The sequence below is a fragment of the Pteropus vampyrus genome, unplaced genomic scaffold (assembly GCF_000151845.1).
Source record: "Pteropus vampyrus isolate Shadow unplaced genomic scaffold, Pvam_2.0 Scaffold92, whole genome shotgun sequence".
In the NCBI taxonomy this organism is placed as follows: domain Eukaryota; kingdom Metazoa; phylum Chordata; class Mammalia; order Chiroptera; family Pteropodidae; genus Pteropus; species Pteropus vampyrus.
The window spans coordinates 3666537-3689687 of record NW_011888873.1 but is presented as its reverse complement, the minus strand read 5'-3'; the positions used below and the strand labels follow the sequence as shown (position 1 = coordinate 3689687).

Below are 23151 nucleotides of genomic sequence, written 5' to 3'. Positions count from 1 at the left end.
GTCTTAATTTGCTGTCAGATAACGAAGGGGCAAGCTTATATTCTATTAATAAGAATGGCCCAAAGCGAAAAGCAAAAAGAAAATAGCTAGCGTGGTTTTTAAAAGTTAGAAGTTATTTAAAAACACTTGTGTAAATAAAATATATTGGTCAGGTAGAGTTTTAATCACTTTCAGCTGAGTTTGCCATAATAGAGTTACACTAAAACCTGATACTTAAGTTTGGCGATTTTAAAACTATTTTGTCATTTCTCCCGAAAGTGATTAAAGTCCTCAGAAATCAACGTTTTTATTAATCTACACTGAGAAATGTAATTGGCAAGCAGATGAAAATTCATGTATCAACTGGTCGGTGATAAATAACTTTAAATGTCATCAAACCGTCATAATGTTACACTCTTAGCAACTAATGGGTTGGTTTACATATTTTAAACAAGATACTTACATGGGCCATTGAATGTGGTTTCCTTTCGATGTTCTTGGAGAAGGCACTGGCAAAGTCTGTCCATCACTCTTTTTATGTCATCAACACTAGAGGCCAGTTTTTTTTGTTAGATGTCTTATTATGGCTTACATTTGCCACCTTTTAAATTAATGCCTCCATTTTAGGGAGGCATAGTAGGGGCACAGGCTCCTGTTTAAAATTTGAGAAATGCCTTGCTTTTATTTGGAACATGCCGTACCTTCCTCGGAGAGCGATTTCCTTGAAAGGTGGTCGGCTAATCTCATCCATTTTGTGTTGATTTGCACTTGCTTCATTTCACAGTCATTTTCTGACCCTTTCCCAAATTTTAGAACTTCACCCCATGAAGTTCCCTATCCATTTACTTACTTACTTAGTTAACATAGTGCACACTTACTATGTTAACTTCTAGTGCATTTTCTCTAAAATATAGAAGGCTTGAGTAATTATACTTAAACCTAATCCATATTACTTCACCCTATGAATAGACTGTTCTGATCAGTAATTTTTTATTTGTTACTCAGAATCAGCATTCTCTGATCCTTTTCAGCCATCTCCAATCCAAACATTTACTCTATACGAAAGCAGCTGCAAGTATTTTGTTTGTATTTTATCTATTTCCAAAAAGTATACCTCATAGGAATTACTCTCAGATAGGGGCAGGGGGGCGGGGGAGACAAATCAGTCTATATGGAAAAAAAAAAACCAACAAACAGAACATATTCCGCATCGTGGCATAGAAAAGGGAATTCTCTTACTGGTTTACATTTCTCTCTGCAGATGGACTCGTTGACTGCATGGATCCTGATTGCTGTTTACAGAGTTCCTGCCAAAATCAGCCCTACTGCCGTGGATTGCCTGACCCTCAGGACATCATTAGCCAAAGCTTACAGTCACCATCTCAGCAAGCTGCCAAATCCTTCTATGATCGAATCAATTTTCTTATAGGATCTGAGAGCACCCACGTTATACCTGGAGAAAGTCCTTTCAATAAGAGGTTAATGCATTTTTTTCTTATATAGATCCTTAGTGATACCAACAGTTACGTGCACTTTACGTGGAATGCTGATGACTGTGAATTTGAGCAAAGTGCTTTTTCTTAATGCAGTTTTTCCTCTTTCTGCAAATTCTTCACCAAACTTCTCATTTCCAGCATTTTTGACACAGTTCACATACTTTATCAATTTCAGTACCTGCGACATAACAGGACATCCCATTAAGGAGTCAATAAATCTTCATTTAACTAGTTAGCACAGTTGGAAGTGTTTCAAAAGAAGCAATGAAAAGACCCCAAAAGGCAAAACAGAAGTGTACTTTTTTTTTTAGCTGAGCTCACTAAATAATATAAATTATGAATTAATGTAATGGAACTGCTAACGGCATGGCAGCAAGATCGCATAAGCTGTTTGGCTGGTGCTTTACAGAGCAGTAATGACCTGAAAATAAACCAGTAAGTGAAAGCAGGTGTCTCGTGTCTCACTGAGCAAAGAAGATGATTTACACTAGAACTCCTGGGTCTGCAGTAATTTCACAGCATTAATGCAGTTAGATCCAGCAGTTGATTAAAAGTTGTTGCACAAATGTTCCTGATTGCCCCCTTAAATCTTGTACTTCTTGGTCCCTACAGATTTACGGATTGCCTCAGAATTAATTGGAAAGTATACTTTTCTTCATGTAAGCACCAGACATATGACTTATGGAAAAAAGCACAGTTTATAATTTTAAAAATTCATCTCTAAATTATTGGTTTGGATAACTCTCCAAAAACCAGATTGCAACAATTTAAAACCCAGGGTAAACACTAGGCATTTAGAGAATGTGAATTGCACTGAATTAAAAGAGACATTGTCTTGGGAGTATTTCAGGTCTGGTTTTTGTGAATAATGATTGCGTATGATACTGTTATTTTATCCCAAGGTTGAATTATCTCTAAATCATGATAATGTTGGCCTGAGAAGACAAATGTTCGTTCTATTTCTTCTACTTTTCCCACAGCCTTGCATCCGTCATCAGAGGCCAAGTACTAACTGCTGATGGAACTCCACTTATTGGAGTAAATGTCTCATTTTTCCATTACCCGGAATATGGATATACTATTACCCGCCAAGATGGAATGTGAGTCCCAGGACACTGTCTCGGTTTAAAGTATTTTAAGTTTAAGAACTAGACATGCTTATATCACCCAGTATGTTTTATTGCCCCTTGTAATATAGAAATATAACAACCTTTAGACTCTAGAAATCTGCGACAATACATGTGGCAGAAATTTATTCATGTAGTTCTTTAAAAGTTGATTTCATTTTCTAAGGCGTGATAATAGTGTTGTGGTTTTGTAGGAGAATGTTCTTTGTCTTAGAAGATTCTTGTTGAAATATTTAGGAATGGCGTTTCATAATATCTACAACTTAAGCTCAAATGGTTCTAAAGAAAGAGTGGATAGGTAGATAATAAGAAAGCAAATTGGGAAAATGTTAATAAATCGGCAAATGTAAGTAAAGTGTATATGGATGTTCATTGGGTAATTCTTTTAATATTCCTGTAGATCTGAAACTATTTCATATAAAAGTTGGGAGAAAAAGTTGATTTTCTTTGTAAAACATATTAATTTAAGGAGGTTAAGTTAATTCAGGAGTTCTATGGGATCCAGACAATTCACCAAGTATATCTTGTTTCTCTTAGGTTTGACTTGGTGGCAAATGGTGGGGCTTCTCTGACTTTGGTATTTGAACGATCCCCATTCCTCACTCAGTATCACACTGTGTGGATTCCCTGGAATGTCTTTTATGTGATGGATACCCTAGTCATGAAGAAAGAAGAGAATGACATTCCCAGCTGTGATCTGAGTGGATTTGTGAGGCCAAATCCTATCATTGTGTCATCACCTTTATCCACCTTTTTCAGATCTTCTCCTGAAGACAGTCCCATTATTCCTGAAACACAGGTAAAATGTTCTAGCAGCCAGTACTTTTAAATAAACCATTTTCAGATCATGTGGTTTCCAAAGAACTTTTTAAGAGGATTACAGAATTCCAGTGCTATCCTAAATCATTCTATAGAATGAATATAGACTGTGGCGTGTGTGTGCATGTGTGCTAGAATAGGTTTTGTTACAGTAAGCTATCTAGTTATATCTTAAAGATCTATTCAAAATACTTTTTCTTCAGGCTACATCTGTATATATTTATTGGTTATAGCCAAATGGAAAAACAGCTTAAACTCAATGGCTAGTAATGTCTTTGCTCATTTATTCATGCACTGGAAAGTTTTTAGTGCCAATAGTGTACCTGGCTGACTTTGAACAAATGCATGGTCATTACTCTGAATAACTTACCATTTAATTATTATTGTAAGTTAAAAATGTTTAAGAAAAGATGATTTTTGACAGAAAATGTTCATTAATTTTCTCAAGATCTTATTATTTTTAAAACGGTATCATGTCTCAAGCTCTAATAATTTGTAATTCATAAAGCTTTATTCTCCGCAAGAACAAAAAAAAAACTTACAGTTTTCTTTAAAACAACCATACTTTCACCATTTGCTTGATATACCGAAATATCTGGGAATCATTTTCTTTCCTATGTATTTCCAATTAGAAATAACTTTTAGATCTTAAAGGCAGAACATTAGGTACAATAATAATGGACTTCATTCATGAATGCTGAGTAAAAATGCATGGTATTTAAAACACAACAGTGCATAGCGGCTTTGTCACATTCATTCTTCAAATATTTAACCAGGCACTGTTATAATGGAACAAAGCAGTAAGCCACTCAGATGAAGTACCTGCTCTCAGCTAATAGGGAAAGAGAAACATTAAATATATGGATATACATCAGGCCGTGAATAAGACATTTTTTTAAAAATAAGGTAGGGTAAAGTAGAAGAAGGCGAAAATTTACAAAGTGTCGTTAGGGAAAAATGTCTTTGATAACATGCTGTTTCAGGAGAAACTTTAAGAGAGTGAAAGAATAGACCTTAAAAATAGAAGGGCATTCCAGGCAGAGCAGAGAGCAAGTTCAAACGCTCTGAGAGAAGAGCATGCTTCATTTGTTCAAGATATGGCAAAGAGGCCAGCAGACGTGGCCGGCGTGAAGGTCGTGGTACACCAATCACAGATCATTGAAGACCCTGGCAAGGATACGAACTTCTTACTTCGAGTCATTGGAAGCTGTTGGAGTTTTTAAGCAGAGCAGTAGCAGTTACTGATTTCCTTCTGAAAAGGATCAATGTAGTTGTGGTGCTGAGAATATTCTATATTGGGCAAGAGTTGAAACAAGGAGACCAGTCAGGAGGCAATCTCAGTAGTCCACAGAAGAAATGATGGTGGCTGGACAAAGGAAAGGGGCTTAGGGTCGAAGTGGTAAACAGTGGCCATGAACGAGTGGAGTCCAGAGAAGAGGCTGGAAGTAAAGATGTAAATTTGGAAGTCATCGGCGTTAGAGATATACTTAAAGCATAGGATGAGATCCCCCGGGAGGGAGTGAGGGAGTGCAGCTAGAGACTAGAGGTGGTGAGCCAAGAGGTCTGGGATGACAAAATATGGAGAATGCTCACAGGAAAATATGATGCAGAAGAAAAATTTCCTGCATAACAGTCAAGTACATTGTGAACTGAAGCTTTAAGAAATTCATTAAAACCTTATTCAAAATAATACTTCCTCCTGAGATTCCATCTTGTAGTAGTAACTCTGAACACTTTAATCAGTCCTAAAATAGACTTAACCTAGAGCACTGCCTGTATATAGGTAACAAATTTGTAGCAAACCAGATCATTGAAATGGGTTTCAAATAGACAACAGTTCCAGGAATACTTGGAAGTTTTTCTCGCATTTCGTCACATAGGCAGCAGACATTTAGAAAAAATTTACTAAGAGCTTATCATGTATAAGATAATCTGCTGGGATTAAAAGAATAATAAGACATGGATCTTGCTATTATAAATGTGATAGAGATTTGAATGAAGAACTGTGGAAGTTCACAAGAGAGATCAATTCCTAAGGAAGCCAAAGAAAGCATCACTGAGGAGGTTGGCCTTGAGAGGGGAGAAAAGATATTCCAGATTGAAAGAGATGTGTGAGCAACAGGGTGGTGGTAAAAACAACAATGATGTGTAAAACTGGTGAACAATTTAAATGTAGGACATATGAGGGGAAAGACTGTGGCCAGGTTATGAATGGCCCTGAAATACCGTACAGTGGAGACCTTGAATTCTTTAAGAGAACAATGAAGTTTTTTCAGCACTTCTCTGAAACTAGCTTGTAACAAAATGCGTAACTGATAGAAGGAGACAGATCAGTGAACAGGCTGCTGTTCATCGTATTTCCATCCATATCCAGCTCTTGGATGGGGAGGGCCCAACAATAACAATGGTAGTAGAAATGAAGAAAAGGGAACACATTTGACAGAGATTTGGAAGTTAAAATTGGCAGAATGTAGCTTCTAACCGCATGTTTAATGGGGTCACGAACAGGGCTTACAGACCATACAGCTGGCAAAAACAGGCTCAGCGGTTTATTTTCCCTCTCTGGCTGGGTTTACTTTTCCCACTAATGCAAAATAACATGATCAAGTTAAATTACACAGGAGAAACACATGTTTTAATGAACTAAATTACACATATTTGTTCCATGGAAGTAGGTTAATGATGACAAAGACAATCAGTTATTAAAATTAGGATAACACATGATATTTTGAAGTAGAAAAGCAATTCATAGAAGGTCACAGGAAATATATTAATGAAAGATTGCCTTACCTATAGAAAACCTATCAAATTTATGAGAAATTTTGTGCTTTAGGTTTTAATGACTTATATTTTCAGAGCCATTTAGAAGTCACAGAATATGTTTTTCAAACTAAACCACTGACATTTCACCCCAGCAATGGGTAGAACAATGAGTTCTCTTTAGATTATTCACCTTTACACTACAGTCCTGCAGAAGTACTGTCGATCTTAACGTAATGGTTTCCCTGAGTCTAATATTGCTCTAAATCGTTTCTATGTCTTCAAAAACTATTTTGTTTAAGACAGTCTCGGGGCGAGCTCAGTCAATGCATTTGGTAAAGAAAACCCCAGCTGTAATTGGTGTATCTGTTACAGCAAAGCAATGCCTTCTTCATCTATTATATTGCATCGCATCCCTCTTCATGCCAGCACTGACTGTCACAGGCCAGAACGGAAGTTCGTTTAGCTCATTCATTCTTTTGTGCTACTTCCAACTGTTCGATTGGTTTTCATTGAAACTGACAGCTACACCTTCGGTATCAAGGATTCTACTTCAATTATTAAAATTCCTAACTGTTTTCTGTGAGAGGAGTTGGTGGAGGGAAACACTACTGAACACAGAATCGCTATTCCAGGATTTTCTAACATGAAAAGGCAGTCCTTATGTCTGAATAACGAACCTTGATGGGGCAATCTGAGGAAGCCTTTGAAAAGGCTATGTAATTCCTAGTAGAGAAAGTGGTGAGTTTTGGGGATGGGTTCTTGAACACAGATAGCCTTGCACTTTACAATATATGTAGTAAGCCTGTGAAGAGCTATTATTATTAACCAAACTAATAGGAACATTAGTAAGGAGAATCCGCACTGTTTAGAAAGATTTTACGTACTACATAAAATATATTTTTCAAAAGAATTAAATAATGTTTTGGCATTATATATTTTGTATATGTCAGTATCAGTTTATTGATATTCATTGAGCCACTTGCATCGATGGGTAAATTTTGGGGTTAAGAATATGATTTTTAAAAAACCGTAGATATTTTTTATGCAAGTAATTATATTAGCTTTTTACAGTCCAGTTCCAATTCAGAAAGTATATATCAAGTGTCTTTTATGTGCATGCAATAGCACATTAGTTGTTCACTGGGGAAAATTTTACACAGCTTTAAAATATTAGTTCATTTACCATCCTATCAAAAATCAGTTGTGAGTCCTAACTCAATGTTTAATTATGAGAGTGTGCTATTATGATATTACCTTTTAACATGGATATGGAATTTGCTACCATTTAACTCAAGTGAATTGGTCTTCTTAGTTATCATTCTTGTCTAAAGACAGACTGTGACCAGTCAGCTGATGGGGCCACAGCATAGGTTTAGCCCCTAATGGAGCCAGCTGGCACAGGCCAGATCTTTGGCCTCAGCCACATCCCTCTTCTGAGCCAACCATCTTACAAATGTCTGCTCCAATTCTCCAGGGCAACAGGGGTGAAGGATGGGTTAGTGAGAATCCACTGTGACTATAAACTAACAAGTCAGTGCATGTCAGCCTGATGGAACAGTCACAGTGTCTCCTGTATGAGGAGTAGCACCTGAGGTGTGATTAACTCAGAATAAATGACAAGAAGCTTTTAGATGGAGAAAAATTGGGCTGGCAGCAGAGGTATTTTTAATTATTGAATAACAACAGTTCATATGCGTGTTTGTGAATAGTGACTCTTTGGTGTCACGTTAGTTAATCTGCGCGATTCTTTTAAATGTATTTTATCTCGTAGTCATACATGATCACAGTTTGAAGCTTCTACTTTATTCAAACATAGGTACTCCATGAAGAAACCACAATTCCAGGAACAGATTTGAAACTCTCCTACTTGAGTTCTAGAGCTGCAGGATATAAGTCAGTTCTAAAGATCACCATGACCCAATCCGTTATACCATTTAATTTGATGAAGGTTCATCTTATGGTAGCTGTTGTGGGAAGACTCTTTCAAAAGTGGTTTCCTGCCTCACCAAACTTGGCCTATACTTTTATATGGGATAAAACAGATGCATATAATCAGAAGGTCTATGGTCTGTCTGAAGCTGTTGGTAAGTTCTGCTTCGAAAAAAAATTGTCTTAAAGTGATAACTAACATAAAAATGATTGTAATCCATGAGAAATAATAAATGAACGGATAGAAAGGCAGTTGTCTGTCTCTAACAACTAGTGTAGTTTCAATTCATAATGATATTTAGCAGAATATCAGACAACATTTGTGCCTTCAAATTATTTTAGCTCTTTTGACTAGAAGGGCCAGTCTATTCAGTGAAAGGATTTTCTCAAAACATCATTCTAACCAGTTGTTTCGCCAAGTGACTGGACAGTGTAATCAAAGTTTGACATGTTGAAATATATATAGTATAGCTTCAAGCTAAGGCTCAGAACATCAAAAAGGATAATATGTGTTTTGTTCTATTATTTTTTTACCTGAAAATATAATGGACATTTTATTCTGAAATTAATGTGCAATTTGGACTTGAATTAATGCAAATCAATATGATAATTTCCACTTCTCCCTACACTTTGTTCTAAATTTTAAAGCCCATGTTTGAGTGTGAACTCTGAGGTTTTTCATTTGTGATTTGTTCATATTAATTTAGTGTTAATTTTATCATTCATTCCTAATAATAACATGCAAATATAATGTCATAAACTGGCTATCTTTTTTGTTGTATTAACCTTACTTATCATAAATATTTTCCATAATGTAATACTCTTGGAAACTAAACAGCTCTAATTATTCAGATAGCAAATATTATTTTTAATTGTTATCTGGTCACCATTTGGGGCTAACTTTGATCTAATTACTTAACCAGTTGCCCAGTCTGAACTTCATTTTGTGCTGTGAACCCCTTGTAAAGAGTAGTGTGAGGAAAAAAGTACTCGTTTTCATTAAATCAGTACAAAAATAAAATTTGGAGATCATTTTTTAGAAAAACTTCTTATATGTGATCAAATCTTCTATAAAAAAAATAAACTCTGCTCATAAATACATAGAAATATAGTCTCAGAATACAAGTGTGGGGAAAAAAAGCTGTTCTATCAGAATAATAAAATGCATTGCCTATAATTGACAAGATGAACTGTGATTTGTTTTGCTTCCAGTGTCAGTTGGTTATGAATATGAGTCATGTTTGGACCTGACTCTGTGGGAAAAGAGAACTGCCATTTTGCAAGGCTATGAATTAGATGCTTCCAACATGGGTGGCTGGACATTAGATAAGCATCATGTGTTGGATGTTCAGAATGGTAAGTGAGTTCTTGTTCACAGATAGTTAATATTGCTCACCTTCAAATTTATTAGATTGCAGCAGCATTTTTATCCTATGCATGCCGTGGGATTAGAATTAGTAGAAAAATATAAAGATATACAGTCGACCCTTGAACAGCATGGGGATTGGGGTGCCAACCCCCTGCACAGTCGAAAATTTGCATATTTGCATGTGATTTTCGACTCCCCAAAAACTTAACTACTAAGAGCCTGCTGTTGACTAGAAGCCTTACCAATAACAGGAACAGTCGATTAAAACATATTTTGTATGCCATATGTACTGCAGTCTTACAAAAACTAGAAAAAAATGTTATTAAGAAAATGATAAGGAAGAGAGAATGCATTTACAGTATTGTATGTGTTTACTGAAAAGTATCCATGCAGTTCAAACCCATGTTCAAGTGTCAACTGTATTTTTAAAGTCTGTAAAGGCCAGAGGTGGGAACTACATCATAATACTCTTCTCAAGAATTTTTAAATGTTCATATATTCATCACCAAAATAGTTTTTTCATTAGAATGTAACTAACTGACTGTGGTGCTGCATTAAAAAGAGGCTCTGTGGTTGTCTTCACGACGGATTCACCCAGGAGTGTCTAATTCTAGAAAAAGTCAATGAATTGATAAAAAGAGCTTTCATAAGGTTGACCAAAAATGGAGGGAGGGGGATTCTTTTTAAAGTAAAGAAAAAATAAAAATCCGTATGACTTTACCAAAATATTTATAATAGATCTTAATCTTTACATACTTAGTCTATTCTGAGTATCTAGATTTTTTTCTGTTCTTCTTAGACTGTATTTGAGAAAAGATCATTCTCCCAATCAAAGTGGGTTACATACTGTTGTTTGACTTTGCAAGTATTAGGAAAAAGTAAATGAATCATCTGAGGAAAAAAGCAAGAATTCAGAATATAATTTGTAATAGAATTTATAAGTGAATGTGCTCTGGAAAAAAAAACAAAAAACATATTTCAGCTCTCACAAACCCAAAGAAATTAATTACTTGCGAATTTTGGCCAGCTTAATCTGATAAAGGATATCATTTATATTAAATAAATTCTGTTGTCTTTGCATTTTGCCCACATGCTGGCTACACCTCAGATAATTTATAAGTTCTTTGCTAGAAAAGCAGAACCTTGAAGGTAACTTATTCTAGCCTCCTATCCTAAAGCATGTCATGCTAGTGACTCTATTCTCCTTTTACAAATAGCCAGAGAAGATTTCACAGTCTTGAAGAAACAGCCTAGCTTTTGACTTTCCAGAGCTTTTTGGATGGTTCGGAATGTTAAATTGAGTGTGCAATAGAACTAAATGGCTATGATTAATGGTCACTTTTTTCAGATTAATGTTGCCTTGATATTCGTTCTTTTTAAAAAATTTTTCTTGTTCAAGTTGGAGAGGACGCATTTTAAACTTCCAAATATACTAAATCTAAAGCATTTTCCCAGCCAGTGCTTGTAAATGCTGACTGGTACCTTATCTCCAGAAGGGAATAGTACTAAGCAAATCAATAGTAAGAAAAAAACAGAACGGAATAACCTTTCACACCTTTCCCATTTTGTGATAGTGCTAAGCTCTGCTCCCTTTCCAGCTGTGTCCTAGACATCAGGTTGTAGTTCACTTTGCACCCCAGAAGGTTAGAAGCAGAGCCCGTGACTAGTATCACGTGCAGTGCACACTTTGGAGAGTGGGCCTCCCAACTAAGGAGGATGCTCCATATGCTAGCTCTCATCATCGCAGGGTCTGAGCAGTGGTGGCTTCTCTCCATTATGTTAGTAACATAAGGTGAATCGTGATCTCTCAGAATGCAGAGCCATGTGCCAGCCATGCTGGTAGCTGTGTTTGATTAAATTATTTAAAATGCTATTTCACACATTTTGACATATAGCTATATTTCTTCAAAAGTTCTTTATAATCAAAACTGAGGGAAACCTCTCTAGGTGCATTTTAGTTATTATGAGAATATAGGGTAAAGTTCATAACTAGTTAGCCCCAGGATTTCACCCAAGAGATTAGGAACCAGGAGGAGACTGCAAGCAAAGACCTCCAGGAAAGCCCATACCTCTGTAATTCAACGGTTATGATACCCAATATTCAGTATAGTATTCAGGTGGATTAAGAAACTCATAGATATTTTATGTATGTATATGTGATAAAAATACACACACACGCTTTCCCTCTCCCCCTGCCACCCGCCACCCCCCCATCTACCAGGATAATACATAGTTAGTTTTTATTAAAATATCAAGTCAGATGTAAAAACTGGACTACCCAAAATTCTGTCCTCCAAAAAATATTATAAATGTTATTTTGAAATGTGAGATAACCTATTTGTGGAATGAACTGGTTGGGATTTCGAATTTTATCCAAGAACAGTTTGACAGGTAGTGGCTTTTCAAAGTGACATGTGTCTAATTGAATAAACAAAGTGATTTGTAATCATGACAAGGTAGATAAGCTATGAAAATATATTAAGGAAGAAGAGAAGGCAAAAACATAGGCAGTGACAGGTGTTTGTGCAGGCACCCTGGAACACAGAAATAAATATTCTAATGTTCATCTTTCCATTCTGTCATAATAGAGGGGAATTATGAAAGACCAGTCGTTCAAAGTAATGACTGAATAAATCAGGCACAGTAGAGCAAGGCTGGCTTGTAGGATTCTTCTGATGAAAATTATAGAACTGGCTCTTATAGAAAATTATAGTTCTGTAATTTTGTCAAATAACATAATCACAGAAAGAAGGGTCTTAGGTGTCATTAAAGTATTCTTTGAATATTCAAGGCTAAATACATTTCATCTGCTATTACCTAGCCTTATTTAGATTATTTTTTCTTAAATTTGAATAAACCTGTTTTGTCTTTCCTTCTTTCCTATGTAAATTTGCTGTGATTGTTACATCACTCAAATGCAAAGCATTAAAAAATTAATCCTAGAATACACATAAAACGTGCTGAGCTATATATGGGGAACAGAATTACTTTGATATCTTCTTCACTTTAAAATTATCCCAAAATGGTAGGAAAAAATACTTTCTCAACTTTCCTGTTTATACTTTCGTGGGATTGATTCTTTTAACAGTAAATCTGTTAAAAAGTGTAATATTTTTGAGATGTAGAACATTCAATAAATATAATATGTACAGCTCTAAAGTTGAAACAACAGGTGGTTTATACAGAACACATTGAGAAGAGTCATGAATTATGTATGGAACAATGACAGCTGACCATCCAGTGTAAATCAGATCAAAATGGAACCACTGATCTATATCTAATAATGGTAAATGAATAAAATTAGAATCTCAACTCAGATCTTGTTTCTAACCATGAAAATCTTTAATATTCACTTGGAATTTTTCTCACATTTTCATTGAAGATCATAATGGAACAGACTGGCATTTTGTCTTCTTAAAATTATTGGCACCTTCCTGCCATAAAGGAGAATCCAAGTTAAATAATAAATTTCTCTTCCAAAACAGTTTTGTTATGTTCGTAATTTTGAATAACTACAGGTATATGCCTTCTTATATCAGACAAGAGTAAAAGAAAGAATATTCTTTGACAGTACAGTAGGGAGTATATGGGAAGTTTGATATATATTTTCCAAGTTTGTTTTCCATAAAGCATTTTTAATTTTTTGAAAAAAATCAACGGTAAACTCATAAAGAAGAAATTCCTATTATGGTGTACATTTTTATTAATTAGATTAATAAAATTAATTAGTAAATTATCTAAAAAGTATTAGATAATACTTTTAACATCATTTAATGATTAGGCAAACTTATTATTCCCTAAAGGACATTATGTAGAGAGCATGCTTCTCAAACTTGGTTGCACACAGGATCATCTGGATAGTTTTCTAAAATCTCAGTGCCACGGCTGCACTCCAGACCAATTAAATCAGAATCTCTTGGGGCGAGAACCAAGCGGCAGTATTTTTTATAGCTCCCCAGACAATTTTAGTGTGTAGCCAAGTTTGAGAATCACTGATGTTGAGAATTTGGGTATTTAATTTTCTTGTTAATCCTTTGTTTCTTTCACCAGACATTCTTTAAATTCATAACAGACAGTATTTTTGTATATATCCTATATATTTTGTCACATAATATTTTACGCTAGGTAACTGGAGTTCTTTATAGTAGAACTTTGAATAAAAGTTTTCCAGTCCAAATCTAAGTGGCACTGGATTATAGTTAGACCTATAGTGAAACTGTTTACTTTTTATCTTTACAGTTTTGATTGTAAGACAAATGTGTTTTATTTTTTCTAGGCATACTGTACAAGGGAAATGGAGAAAACCAGTTTATCTCCCAACAGCCTCCAGTTGTCAGTAGCATCATGGGCAATGGACGAAGGCGCAGCATCTCATGCCCAAGTTGCAATGGTCAAGCGGATGGTAATAAACTATTGGCCCCAGTAGCATTAGCTTGTGGGATCGATGGCAGTCTGTATGTAGGGGATTTCAACTATGTTCGCCGGATATTCCCTTCCGGAAACGTAACAAGTGTTTTAGAACTAAGGTATGTCTTTCCTTAATTTGGGATTTTAATCAAAGCTAAACCTGCCTTAAAAAAAAAAAAATGTTGAATCGAATTGCTAATTTATTTATTTGAACATACCTTCCTAATGTTTAAAAGTCCCCCTAGGAAGAAGTTAGATTCCTGGTTAAAGTTAGAAAAAGCACAAAATGTATATATTTTGCTGTAAATGTATAAAAGAATATAAAGCCACTAATATATAAAATGTCTTATTGATTTCACGTGATTTTCTGTGGTCCAATAGGATAGAACTATGATTTTTAAATCCCTTTAGTCATCTTTAGAATAACCTTGTGATATATATTGTTACTCTTTTATTTCACAGTGTTTGAAATTAAGGCATAAAATATTTTTCTAAAATTATTTTCCTACATTATTAGCTGTAATGCCAATAGTTGAAGTAACAAATTGTTGTCTTTGCTTTGTTCGTTTAAGTGTGATTATCAAAGTTGTTCTGTTCTGTAAATTATTTGATAAGCCTTGGCCTATAAAATTTATTTCCAGTGTTATTTCTGCTGAAGTTGGCAGTTTTCCATACAAATAATTAAAATCTCAGAATTCAACTCATTATATTTTAGAAACCTATTCTAACTGTGCTTTTTTTTCTCACCTTTTTATCTGCTTCCACCAAGAAATAAAGATTTTAGACATAGGTAAGCATGCTTAACCAAGCATCTTGGTTACTGTATGTTTTCAAATGTCCTTATTACATTTCAGTGTGACTCTCGACATTGTTTTTTTTAAGAACATTTCATCATGAGAGAGGAAACTCAGTATCACAGAACATCTAAGGAATTAAAACTGCTTAAATAAACTATTATATTATAAATCACATTATGCAGTATAATTTGAAAAATATTTTCAAGTTGATTAATTAAAAAGATTTTGCTACCAAAAATTATTATAATGAACATCTCAATATAACAAAAGATATTTCCAAACTTTAGTTACTGAGTCACATAATATAAGCCATAATGAACAGAACAAAATTTGAAGCACAGTAAGAGAATTTGAGGAGGGTTTAGTTTCACCAATAGCCAAAGCAGATCCTGGTTTATTGGGCCCAAAGCTTATTTAATTTGGGGAGAGTCTGCTTAAGAAAAAGAATCTAAAAATATTTTACTTTGGCAAGTTTTTAAAAACGTAAGATCACGTGACCGTGTTGCCAGGATCCTCACTGGGCTCAGAAGGATCCCAGACAAGAGAGGAGCCCTAACACTTAAGCTTTATTAACTTCTTCGCAAATTTCTCCCTGCCATAGTTTATATCTTCCTAAGTTGGGGAAGTTATTAGATTTGAGTCTGAAAAAGTAATTTCTCATTGACATTGTTATGGAGGAAAAAGACTTTCTTCAGCTCACAAGATGAATATAGTTGAAGCAAATATAGAAGCACAGAAAGTTTCTTAGATTCTGTTTGCTATATACACTTAGTTGGAGAAGGTACAGTAACAGCTTGTATATAGACATCTTGGATTGAAAAACTTTACTCAGGACAGCAGAAAAGGGGAAAAAACAATATGTTTTAAAATAAAGGTAGTAAAAAGCAAGACATATGGGACATGCTAGATCTAATTTGGCCTTTAAAATATCTAATGAAACTCTATCAGATGGAAAAATTCACAGTAGTTTATGTGAGATCCTTGAGATGAAAAAATCAACATAACTCATTTAAATTGTCATGTAGAGATTGACAATGAGGAAATAAAATCCAGAGTTCTACTGGAAAATATACAGCTGTACATATCAGTATGACCAGGCATGTCTCATAACCTTTTCTTGAGATCCCCTGTTGATATTGTGCTATCACCTGCTTGCTCAGTCACATGCTAAGATTAACACTAAATTTCTCTGGACTATTGAGCATGCAAAGCTCTGCTATTAGAAACCACAACAGAATATCAGAGTTTTTCTGGACTTGCCTTTTTGGTGACTGCGGAGAAAAAGAGAAAGATAAACAGGTGTATGCACCAACTAAATGTGAAAATGCTGGAGGCAGTACAGAAAAACTATCAAAGCAGTTACCTTTTCACAAGCTTGCCAGGCACATTGCCAGATATTTTATACACGTGTTCCAGACCCACACAATAGTCCTCAGGGTTACGCATGACAGAATTGAGGCTCAGGGAGGTTACGTATCTTCCCCAAGATACAGAACTAAGAAATGGGGAGCAGAGATTTGAACCACTCTAAAAAGTGTGTTCTTTCCACTGCACCACACAGCCAGCCAGTTTTTATATGTCTAAATGTCTAGATTTCTATGAGGTAATTCCCTGGGTATGCCAAAAGCTAGATTTATTTCATAATTATTTGACAAATTACTTAGAGCTAGAATCTGTTTCTCTGAGGGAAAAAACCTATGAGGTTAGAGCTACATTATTATTAACGCTACTTAATAATGTGAACTCATTATGTACTAACGGTGTTTGGCGGTGACTCATTATAATCCCTCTCTCATGATGCTTCCTAATCTTTCTCCTCTGTACATTATCCTGGCTAAATCTGGACTCCTGCATTTCCTTTATGTGCAATGCATGTAAAATACACTGTTTGGGTTTTATATTGATATTTGTTTTCATGAAATCAATGTTAACTGATCACTTACCATGTGCTAGACACTCTGACAAATAGTAGTAGAAAACAAAGTTCATGCTGTCAGAACTCACAATCTAGTAGGGGAAAATGACATATATATAGCAAACTAAATGACATTAGCGGTGTCATCCTTTGACACTTAATCATACCCACAGTTTATGCCATGAGAGTAATTCTGGGGAGGAAGAGATCAATGCAAGATAGGAGCGTGGTATGGAAAAGTTTCCTGGGAGTATTGATGTTTGACCCAGGTCTAAAACTGAAGTCTGCTTAAACAGAACAAGAGGAACAGAGGCCAGGCCTGAAGCGAGAATAGAGAGCAAGTCACTGGATCTGCAAATGAGATGAGCGAGACGTGTTCTGGGAGGAATCAGATCCACTTGAATCTGAACAGGGGACTCATGTCAGTAATCACGAGAGATACAGGTAGGAAAGACAGGTTAGGGTCAGATTCCTGGGGGCACTGAGTGCTATCAGGAATTGCTCTTTTATCCTATAGGATAGCAGAAACGGTGGGGAACCATTTCATGATATTGATCAAGATAGCAGCATATGTAAAGTGGCCTTTTAGAAAGATTAATCTGATTATCAGTGTTCAGGATGACTTTTGAAGATCAGTTAGAAAGCTGTTACACGAAACCATGAGATGCTAGGTACCTAAAATAGGATGGCTAACAGTGAAGGAAATCAACCAATGAAATAAAATCAGGGAGTGGACACACTATATATGGGTGATAAGGAACAGGAAAATATAGAAAATATCTGAGGTTTTTAAGCCCAAGTCTTCAAAGAGATGACAAAACCATTAACCAAAAATGGGGATTTTATTTGCTTAATAGTTAATTAGTCAGAATGGATCAAACAAAACCAAGATGTTTGAGCTCGTTGGAGCTTCTTCATTTAGCTTAAAAAATTAAAATTCTTTTCAAATGCTTCTTCCTATTTGCCTACCTGTATCATCTTCCTTTTACAGGCTGAGGGGTTCCTGCTTGGTTTTCTCTTTATCCCCACTTTCCTGGCTAGCATAAAAGTCATGAAAAGCTTAGAAATAGGTGGTAGGAAGAAAAGTAAATTTCAAAATGTGTCTCTATTTATAAAAATGAACACTGTAGTCAGTTGTCAATGATTAAAATATAAAAACGCATAAAAAATCATCTTACTATGTTTCATATACTATCGAGAGTCTCATTAATTGGACTAATGGGTGGAATAATTTTAAAAATATTGAATTATAAAATAAATATGAAAACACATAGTCTTATTATTTTAAAATTCAGAGTGTTCTATCATACCAAAGTTAGTAAGTACTGCCAGGATATTATATCAAATAAAAGTCCCTAGCTATATTTTAATGAAAAGATACAAATAACTACTCAATCAACATACTAATTTTTTGTATAAGTGGAAGGTTCTGAAATGCTTAAAAAATAAATTTCTCTTAGATGCGCTAAACATTTCTCCCTATGATGCTTATAGCATTTTACTAACAAACCCCTTTTGTAGGTAGTCAATTTTAGCTTATCCCTGTTCCAATTCTCTAAAATTCTTTTTTTAAAAAAAGGGGGACTTTAATTAATTATTACCAGCCAAGGGGCATTTAAACGTATAGGACTAAAAATCAACTTTGTGAATTTTATATTAGCAATTAAAAGATCAAAGGAAGTGTCAGTCACAGGTCTGTGAATTTGAATCAGAGTTTAGATACAAAATTATAAAAACTTGATTCAGCACTTATTATTGACTTGCTATTTTAAAAATCAGGCAGGCACCAAACTATCACATCCTAAAGCCCTGTTGTGATAAACAGTCTTTTGGTAGCTAAAAAATAGGTGGTTTACTTTCATAAATAAATGTAATTTATGCTTCTTCAAATGCTCTGTGTTCTAAAGGCTGTGACACAATTTCCAATTAAAAAGATAAAAGTGCTAATAATACCTATTATATAGCTTATTCTTTGCTAATATTTCTCTAGTCTAAGAAGATTGAATTATAACAAAATAAATGAGCAAATCCAGTATATATTTGCCACTGAATCTGTGTCTAATTGAATCAGACCATAGAGAAGATGGCTTGATAATTGCGATAATCGAGGCAATTCAGGATGAGTTAAGAATCAGGGTGCAGTATACTAAAGCCTCTAAACTTGATCTCAGTTTCTTTGATTTTGCTGCTGTTAGTCAAAATCTTAGTGTTATTTTAAACTTTTCTGAAATGAAAATCTCAGTCAATCACACAAGAAGGCTGCTGTGCACCTCCAGCTGAAAAAATTACCCCCAAACCTGCATTTTCTATGTCTATGAACTCCAGCTGCCAGCAGACTGTTTTCAGGCATTGTAGCATCACATTTTCACACCAGATAAATTACTGATCTAAAGACTCACCACCCATTTTTACCGACACACCAGCCTCTCTAGGGCTTCGGCTTTTCAGGAAGTTAGAGAGCAACAACTAGCTCACCCTGTCAGAAAAGTCTGTGCTCAAATTAGGTGTCCTTGAACCCCTGGCTCATCACAGATAAGCTCGGAGCTTCTCTGCCACTAGTCTGTCGACGAAAAATTTCCAAGCTCACTTTTTTCTTTTAATATTTCAGTACTGATCTGTTTCTTCATTTCAGAGGGGGTGGGCTCTGAGAAGCAGCTCTCCTTTGCCGTTCAAGGCTGCACTTAAGAGAAATATTCAGTTTATTTTCTACCCTTCTGTGGGGAATATTTCCAGAGGCAAAGTCTCTGCTCCAGGGTCACATGCTCCTCCACATTTGTTCTTCTGGACAGTAGAACTGTGTGCAAAATTAGAGCTTTCATTGCAGATATTTTAAAAACCATTGACATATGTTGCTTGATTTAGAAATTTCTGTGTCTTTTAAGAAAGAGATGCTTCAGGACAGCAAAGAGCAAACAAAAGCACCATTTGGAACATTCTTTTATTACTGTTCCATTGGAAGAAAACCGATGCCAAGAAAGGCACGGCTTATGATTTGAAAATCTATCCATGATTTTTTTGCTCCAAGAAAACTCATGTCTCATAGCTACTCAAGCAACCACCTCAAAAATCCGTTGTTTTTTTCTCGACATCAGAGACATTATGAAGAAGTATGCATTATTCATTTACTTTTATCATCATTTCTCTAAACAATTCAAAGTGGATTTTCAAAAAGGGCCTGCACGGTTTTACTACCTTCTTCTGTTATAACAGCAGAACTAAGAAAACAAATTTGAACCCATCCAAGTTTAAATCATTATTTTGTTCTTATTAAGATTTTCGGAAGGCAAGTCATATTTTAGTTAGTAAACAATGATTATTGCACTCCTACACTGTGCAGTGTTACAAGGCAAAAGCTATATTACGATGTAAGAGGAGATAGGACAGAAGCAAATATTAAGAATGGCTAATGCTTATTGAGTGTGTATTATGTGCTAGGTACTCGTCTAAGGATTTCACAGGTATTAGTTTATGTAATCCTCTCAATGGCCTATGAAATATGTATTATTATTATCATCTTTGCCAATAAGGAATCTGAGGAACAGATAAGTTAGATACCTTGCCCAAGGTCATACAGTTAGTGATGAAAGTAGGATTCACGCCCAGGCAATCTGGTCCAGAGGTCATGCTTATAGATATACAACTGACAAGAAAATAAATGTGTGTGTATATTCATAACCAACCGTACAACTGTTCATAATTAGTATATAATAAAGAAGATAGGAAGGACTACAGAAGTCTCTCCAATGTCATGTCTTTCAAAATAGATCCAGCTTGATTGAGTTGTGAGTCTCTCACCAGCTATGTACACCTGAAAGACCAGCTCTGTCACTATTGGACTGTTTGTAGGGAAAGAAATAAATTGTTCCGAATGTTTATGTTGATATGTAACTTTTCACTTCATTACAAAGGAATAAACTAACACATTAAGGAACACAATATGTCTTGCTGCATTTAAAATTCCAGGCATCAACTTAGAAAAATGATGTAATAACACTTAGCATGGTAAATTGATCATTTGGTATAACCCAGAAGTTCTGAAATGCTTTTTTTTTTTTCAAATGACTTGCTTCTCTTTATAAGTTCTTCCTTTGACTTTTCACCCTTTCAACCTTTCACACGTATTTACACACTCAAGACCTCTTGCTCTAATCTGTCTCTTGTGACTAAAAGGTATTAAAGACTGGAAAGGAAACCTCAAAACTGGAGGCGTTCGAGCCTTTGTGCGTCTCCGTGTTTCTCTGTACACCGACATCACAGCCATAGTGCCTTTCAGAGCTCCAGCCGGTCTGTGCGGACTCCTTGTGTGGTCTGCCCCTCTACCACAGTGAGAAGCACTAGAGGAAAACAGAACCTGTCATTGTAACAATAGAACCTTACAGGAGCGATAAAGTATATATATTTACCACTTAAAAGGAAGAGTATTTAGCAGTAAGAATTGCTGCATTAGAACCTAACTAGTATTGAGAAAACTACTACAGCATTATTCAGAATAAATATTTTCTTATAGTTACATTTGTACTATATATTTTAGATATTTGCACATAAAATAAATGTAAACAATCATTTAATTTTATGTGTGTGTGCATCTGTGTATGTGTGTGGAGAGGGAGAGAATGAGAATGAATCAGTAAAACCAAGTTTGTCATCAGAAGACACGTGGAATCTGGTGGATTCCTATCTGTTGACATTTTTGTTGGAACACCAAATCGTTTAAACTCTTTTTAGAATTCTTTTTTTCAGAAGGCAATATTTGTACAGGTTATAAAATTACGTTAATTCTAAGAGTGTTTGTAAGGAGATTAACTTTTTAATTCCAAGTGTATCTCATCATTTGTCTATTCCTTGATAACCTTTGTCTTACCATTTTTCACAGGTAATGAGACATAAAATATTATGTTTGCACTACTTTATATTTATAAAACTGAGGCACTGTGGTTTGAAAACAAATGTCTGTATCTCACCAAATTCATAGTTAGGTTTTAGAACAGCTTAATGTACAAACTTTAAAAGTAAAGCTTATGGTCTACTATCCCGATGTGCTGTGTGAGGCCATCAACTGATCCCACCTGCGCTTGAATGACCTCGTTTTAGGATTTAACCTCATAGCTCCAGACAGACATTGTCACTGAATCAGGTTTCTTTTCTGGATTATGATAGAGCAACCAAGACAGACATGCTGCTACATTTTTTCAGGGGCAGGTGATCAGTTTAATTTGGTTTTGTCAGGAGAAAACGGGAGAATTCCCTATGATGAGATGAAGAAAAATTAAAATCATTGGACTTCGCCAGAGTTTGATAGAGACACCCTAGAATAAACTTTACGTCTCTCACTCAAGGGCAATTTATTAATGGTTTTACATCAAACCAAAAAGAATTAGAGAACATCCTTCTGTATTTTAGGCTAGAAGCATATTGCATTCTAAAGGTAATTATTTTTAAGATCGCTATTTTAATAAACATTTAAACCCTCAGCAATGGGCGAGGAAGGAAAACAATCATATTTGAGATTGTTATCAATTCTTTTAAGTCATTCTTTTAGGTCGCTATTAAATATGCTATTCATTTTCCAATCGTCAATAATGGATTTCATTTTATAATCAGTTTCTCATGATGTTTTATTTTGCTTTTAATTTCTCCATGTGTATTAGGTATAACTCTCTTGTGATATTTATGTATGATCCTTCTTCACAGCAGCAACCCAGCTCATAGATACTACCTTGCAACCGACCCAGTCACAGGAGATTTGTATGTTTCGGACACAAACACCCGCAGAATTTATCGCCCAAAGTCACTTACGGGTGCAAAAGACTTGACGAAAAATGCTGAAGCGGTGGCAGGGACAGGAGAACAGTGCCTTCCGTTTGACGAAGCCAGATGTGGGGATGGAGGAAAGGCCGTGGAAGCAACTCTCATGAGTCCCAAAGGTACTGACATTTATCAATTTGGGGATTTCTTTTTATTAAAAAATTTTTTTTTAAAAGTAGAAAATCAAGTTAGTGCCTGTTTGTGTTTAATGCTGAGTCTAATATTTTATCCTCAACTGTCTTCTGGAAAGCTGTTTCACATCTAGCATTTTTAAAAGCCATTTAGCATGAAACTGCTAGAATCCTAAGTTGATTTTACAGTAAATATTAGGTCCTTGGCATTTTTTTATTATCATGCCATTTTTTTTTTTAACTTTTCGAAGAATAAAGCAGCTACTCTATGTGATTCAGGTCACATCCTGTTAAACTTCAAGGAAGTGCCCAAATTCTTTCATTGTTCTGGAATTTCTTTGTCGTGAATGAGTCCCAGGCCTCTTTAAAAACCATCACTAAGCAACCCTATTAGCCCTCACCCAGTTTGGGGCTATTAAACTTTTGTTTCTATGCCATGGGAAAAATACTTGCTGTGAGGAATTTCTGGAGGTAACAAGAGCAAAAATTCTATGTGATAAAGGTTTCTAGCTTTTAAACCAGTCAGGACTGACTCCTTGCTCATGTATTATGCCATTCATTGCAGTGTTTTTTGGTTTAGGGCTTTATTCTTTTTCATTATAACTAGTGACTAT

General features: G+C 35.2%; 1 protein-coding gene across 1 annotated transcript in view; it reads left to right on the top strand.

The window, feature by feature from the left end:
* Positions 1–23151, top strand: part of TENM3 (teneurin transmembrane protein 3) — a 426084-nt gene that overhangs the window by 363991 nt on the left and 38942 nt on the right. Inside the window, exons 13-19 of the mRNA XM_023532882.1 lie at positions 1241–1457; positions 2456–2575; positions 3140–3401; positions 8001–8268; positions 9326–9469; positions 13759–14008; positions 22293–22525. Of these exons, the coding sequence (XP_023388650.1) occupies positions 1241–1457; positions 2456–2575; positions 3140–3401; positions 8001–8268; positions 9326–9469; positions 13759–14008; positions 22293–22525 (1494 nt within the window). The remainder of the gene's footprint in view (positions 1–1240; positions 1458–2455; positions 2576–3139; positions 3402–8000; positions 8269–9325; positions 9470–13758; positions 14009–22292; positions 22526–23151) is intronic.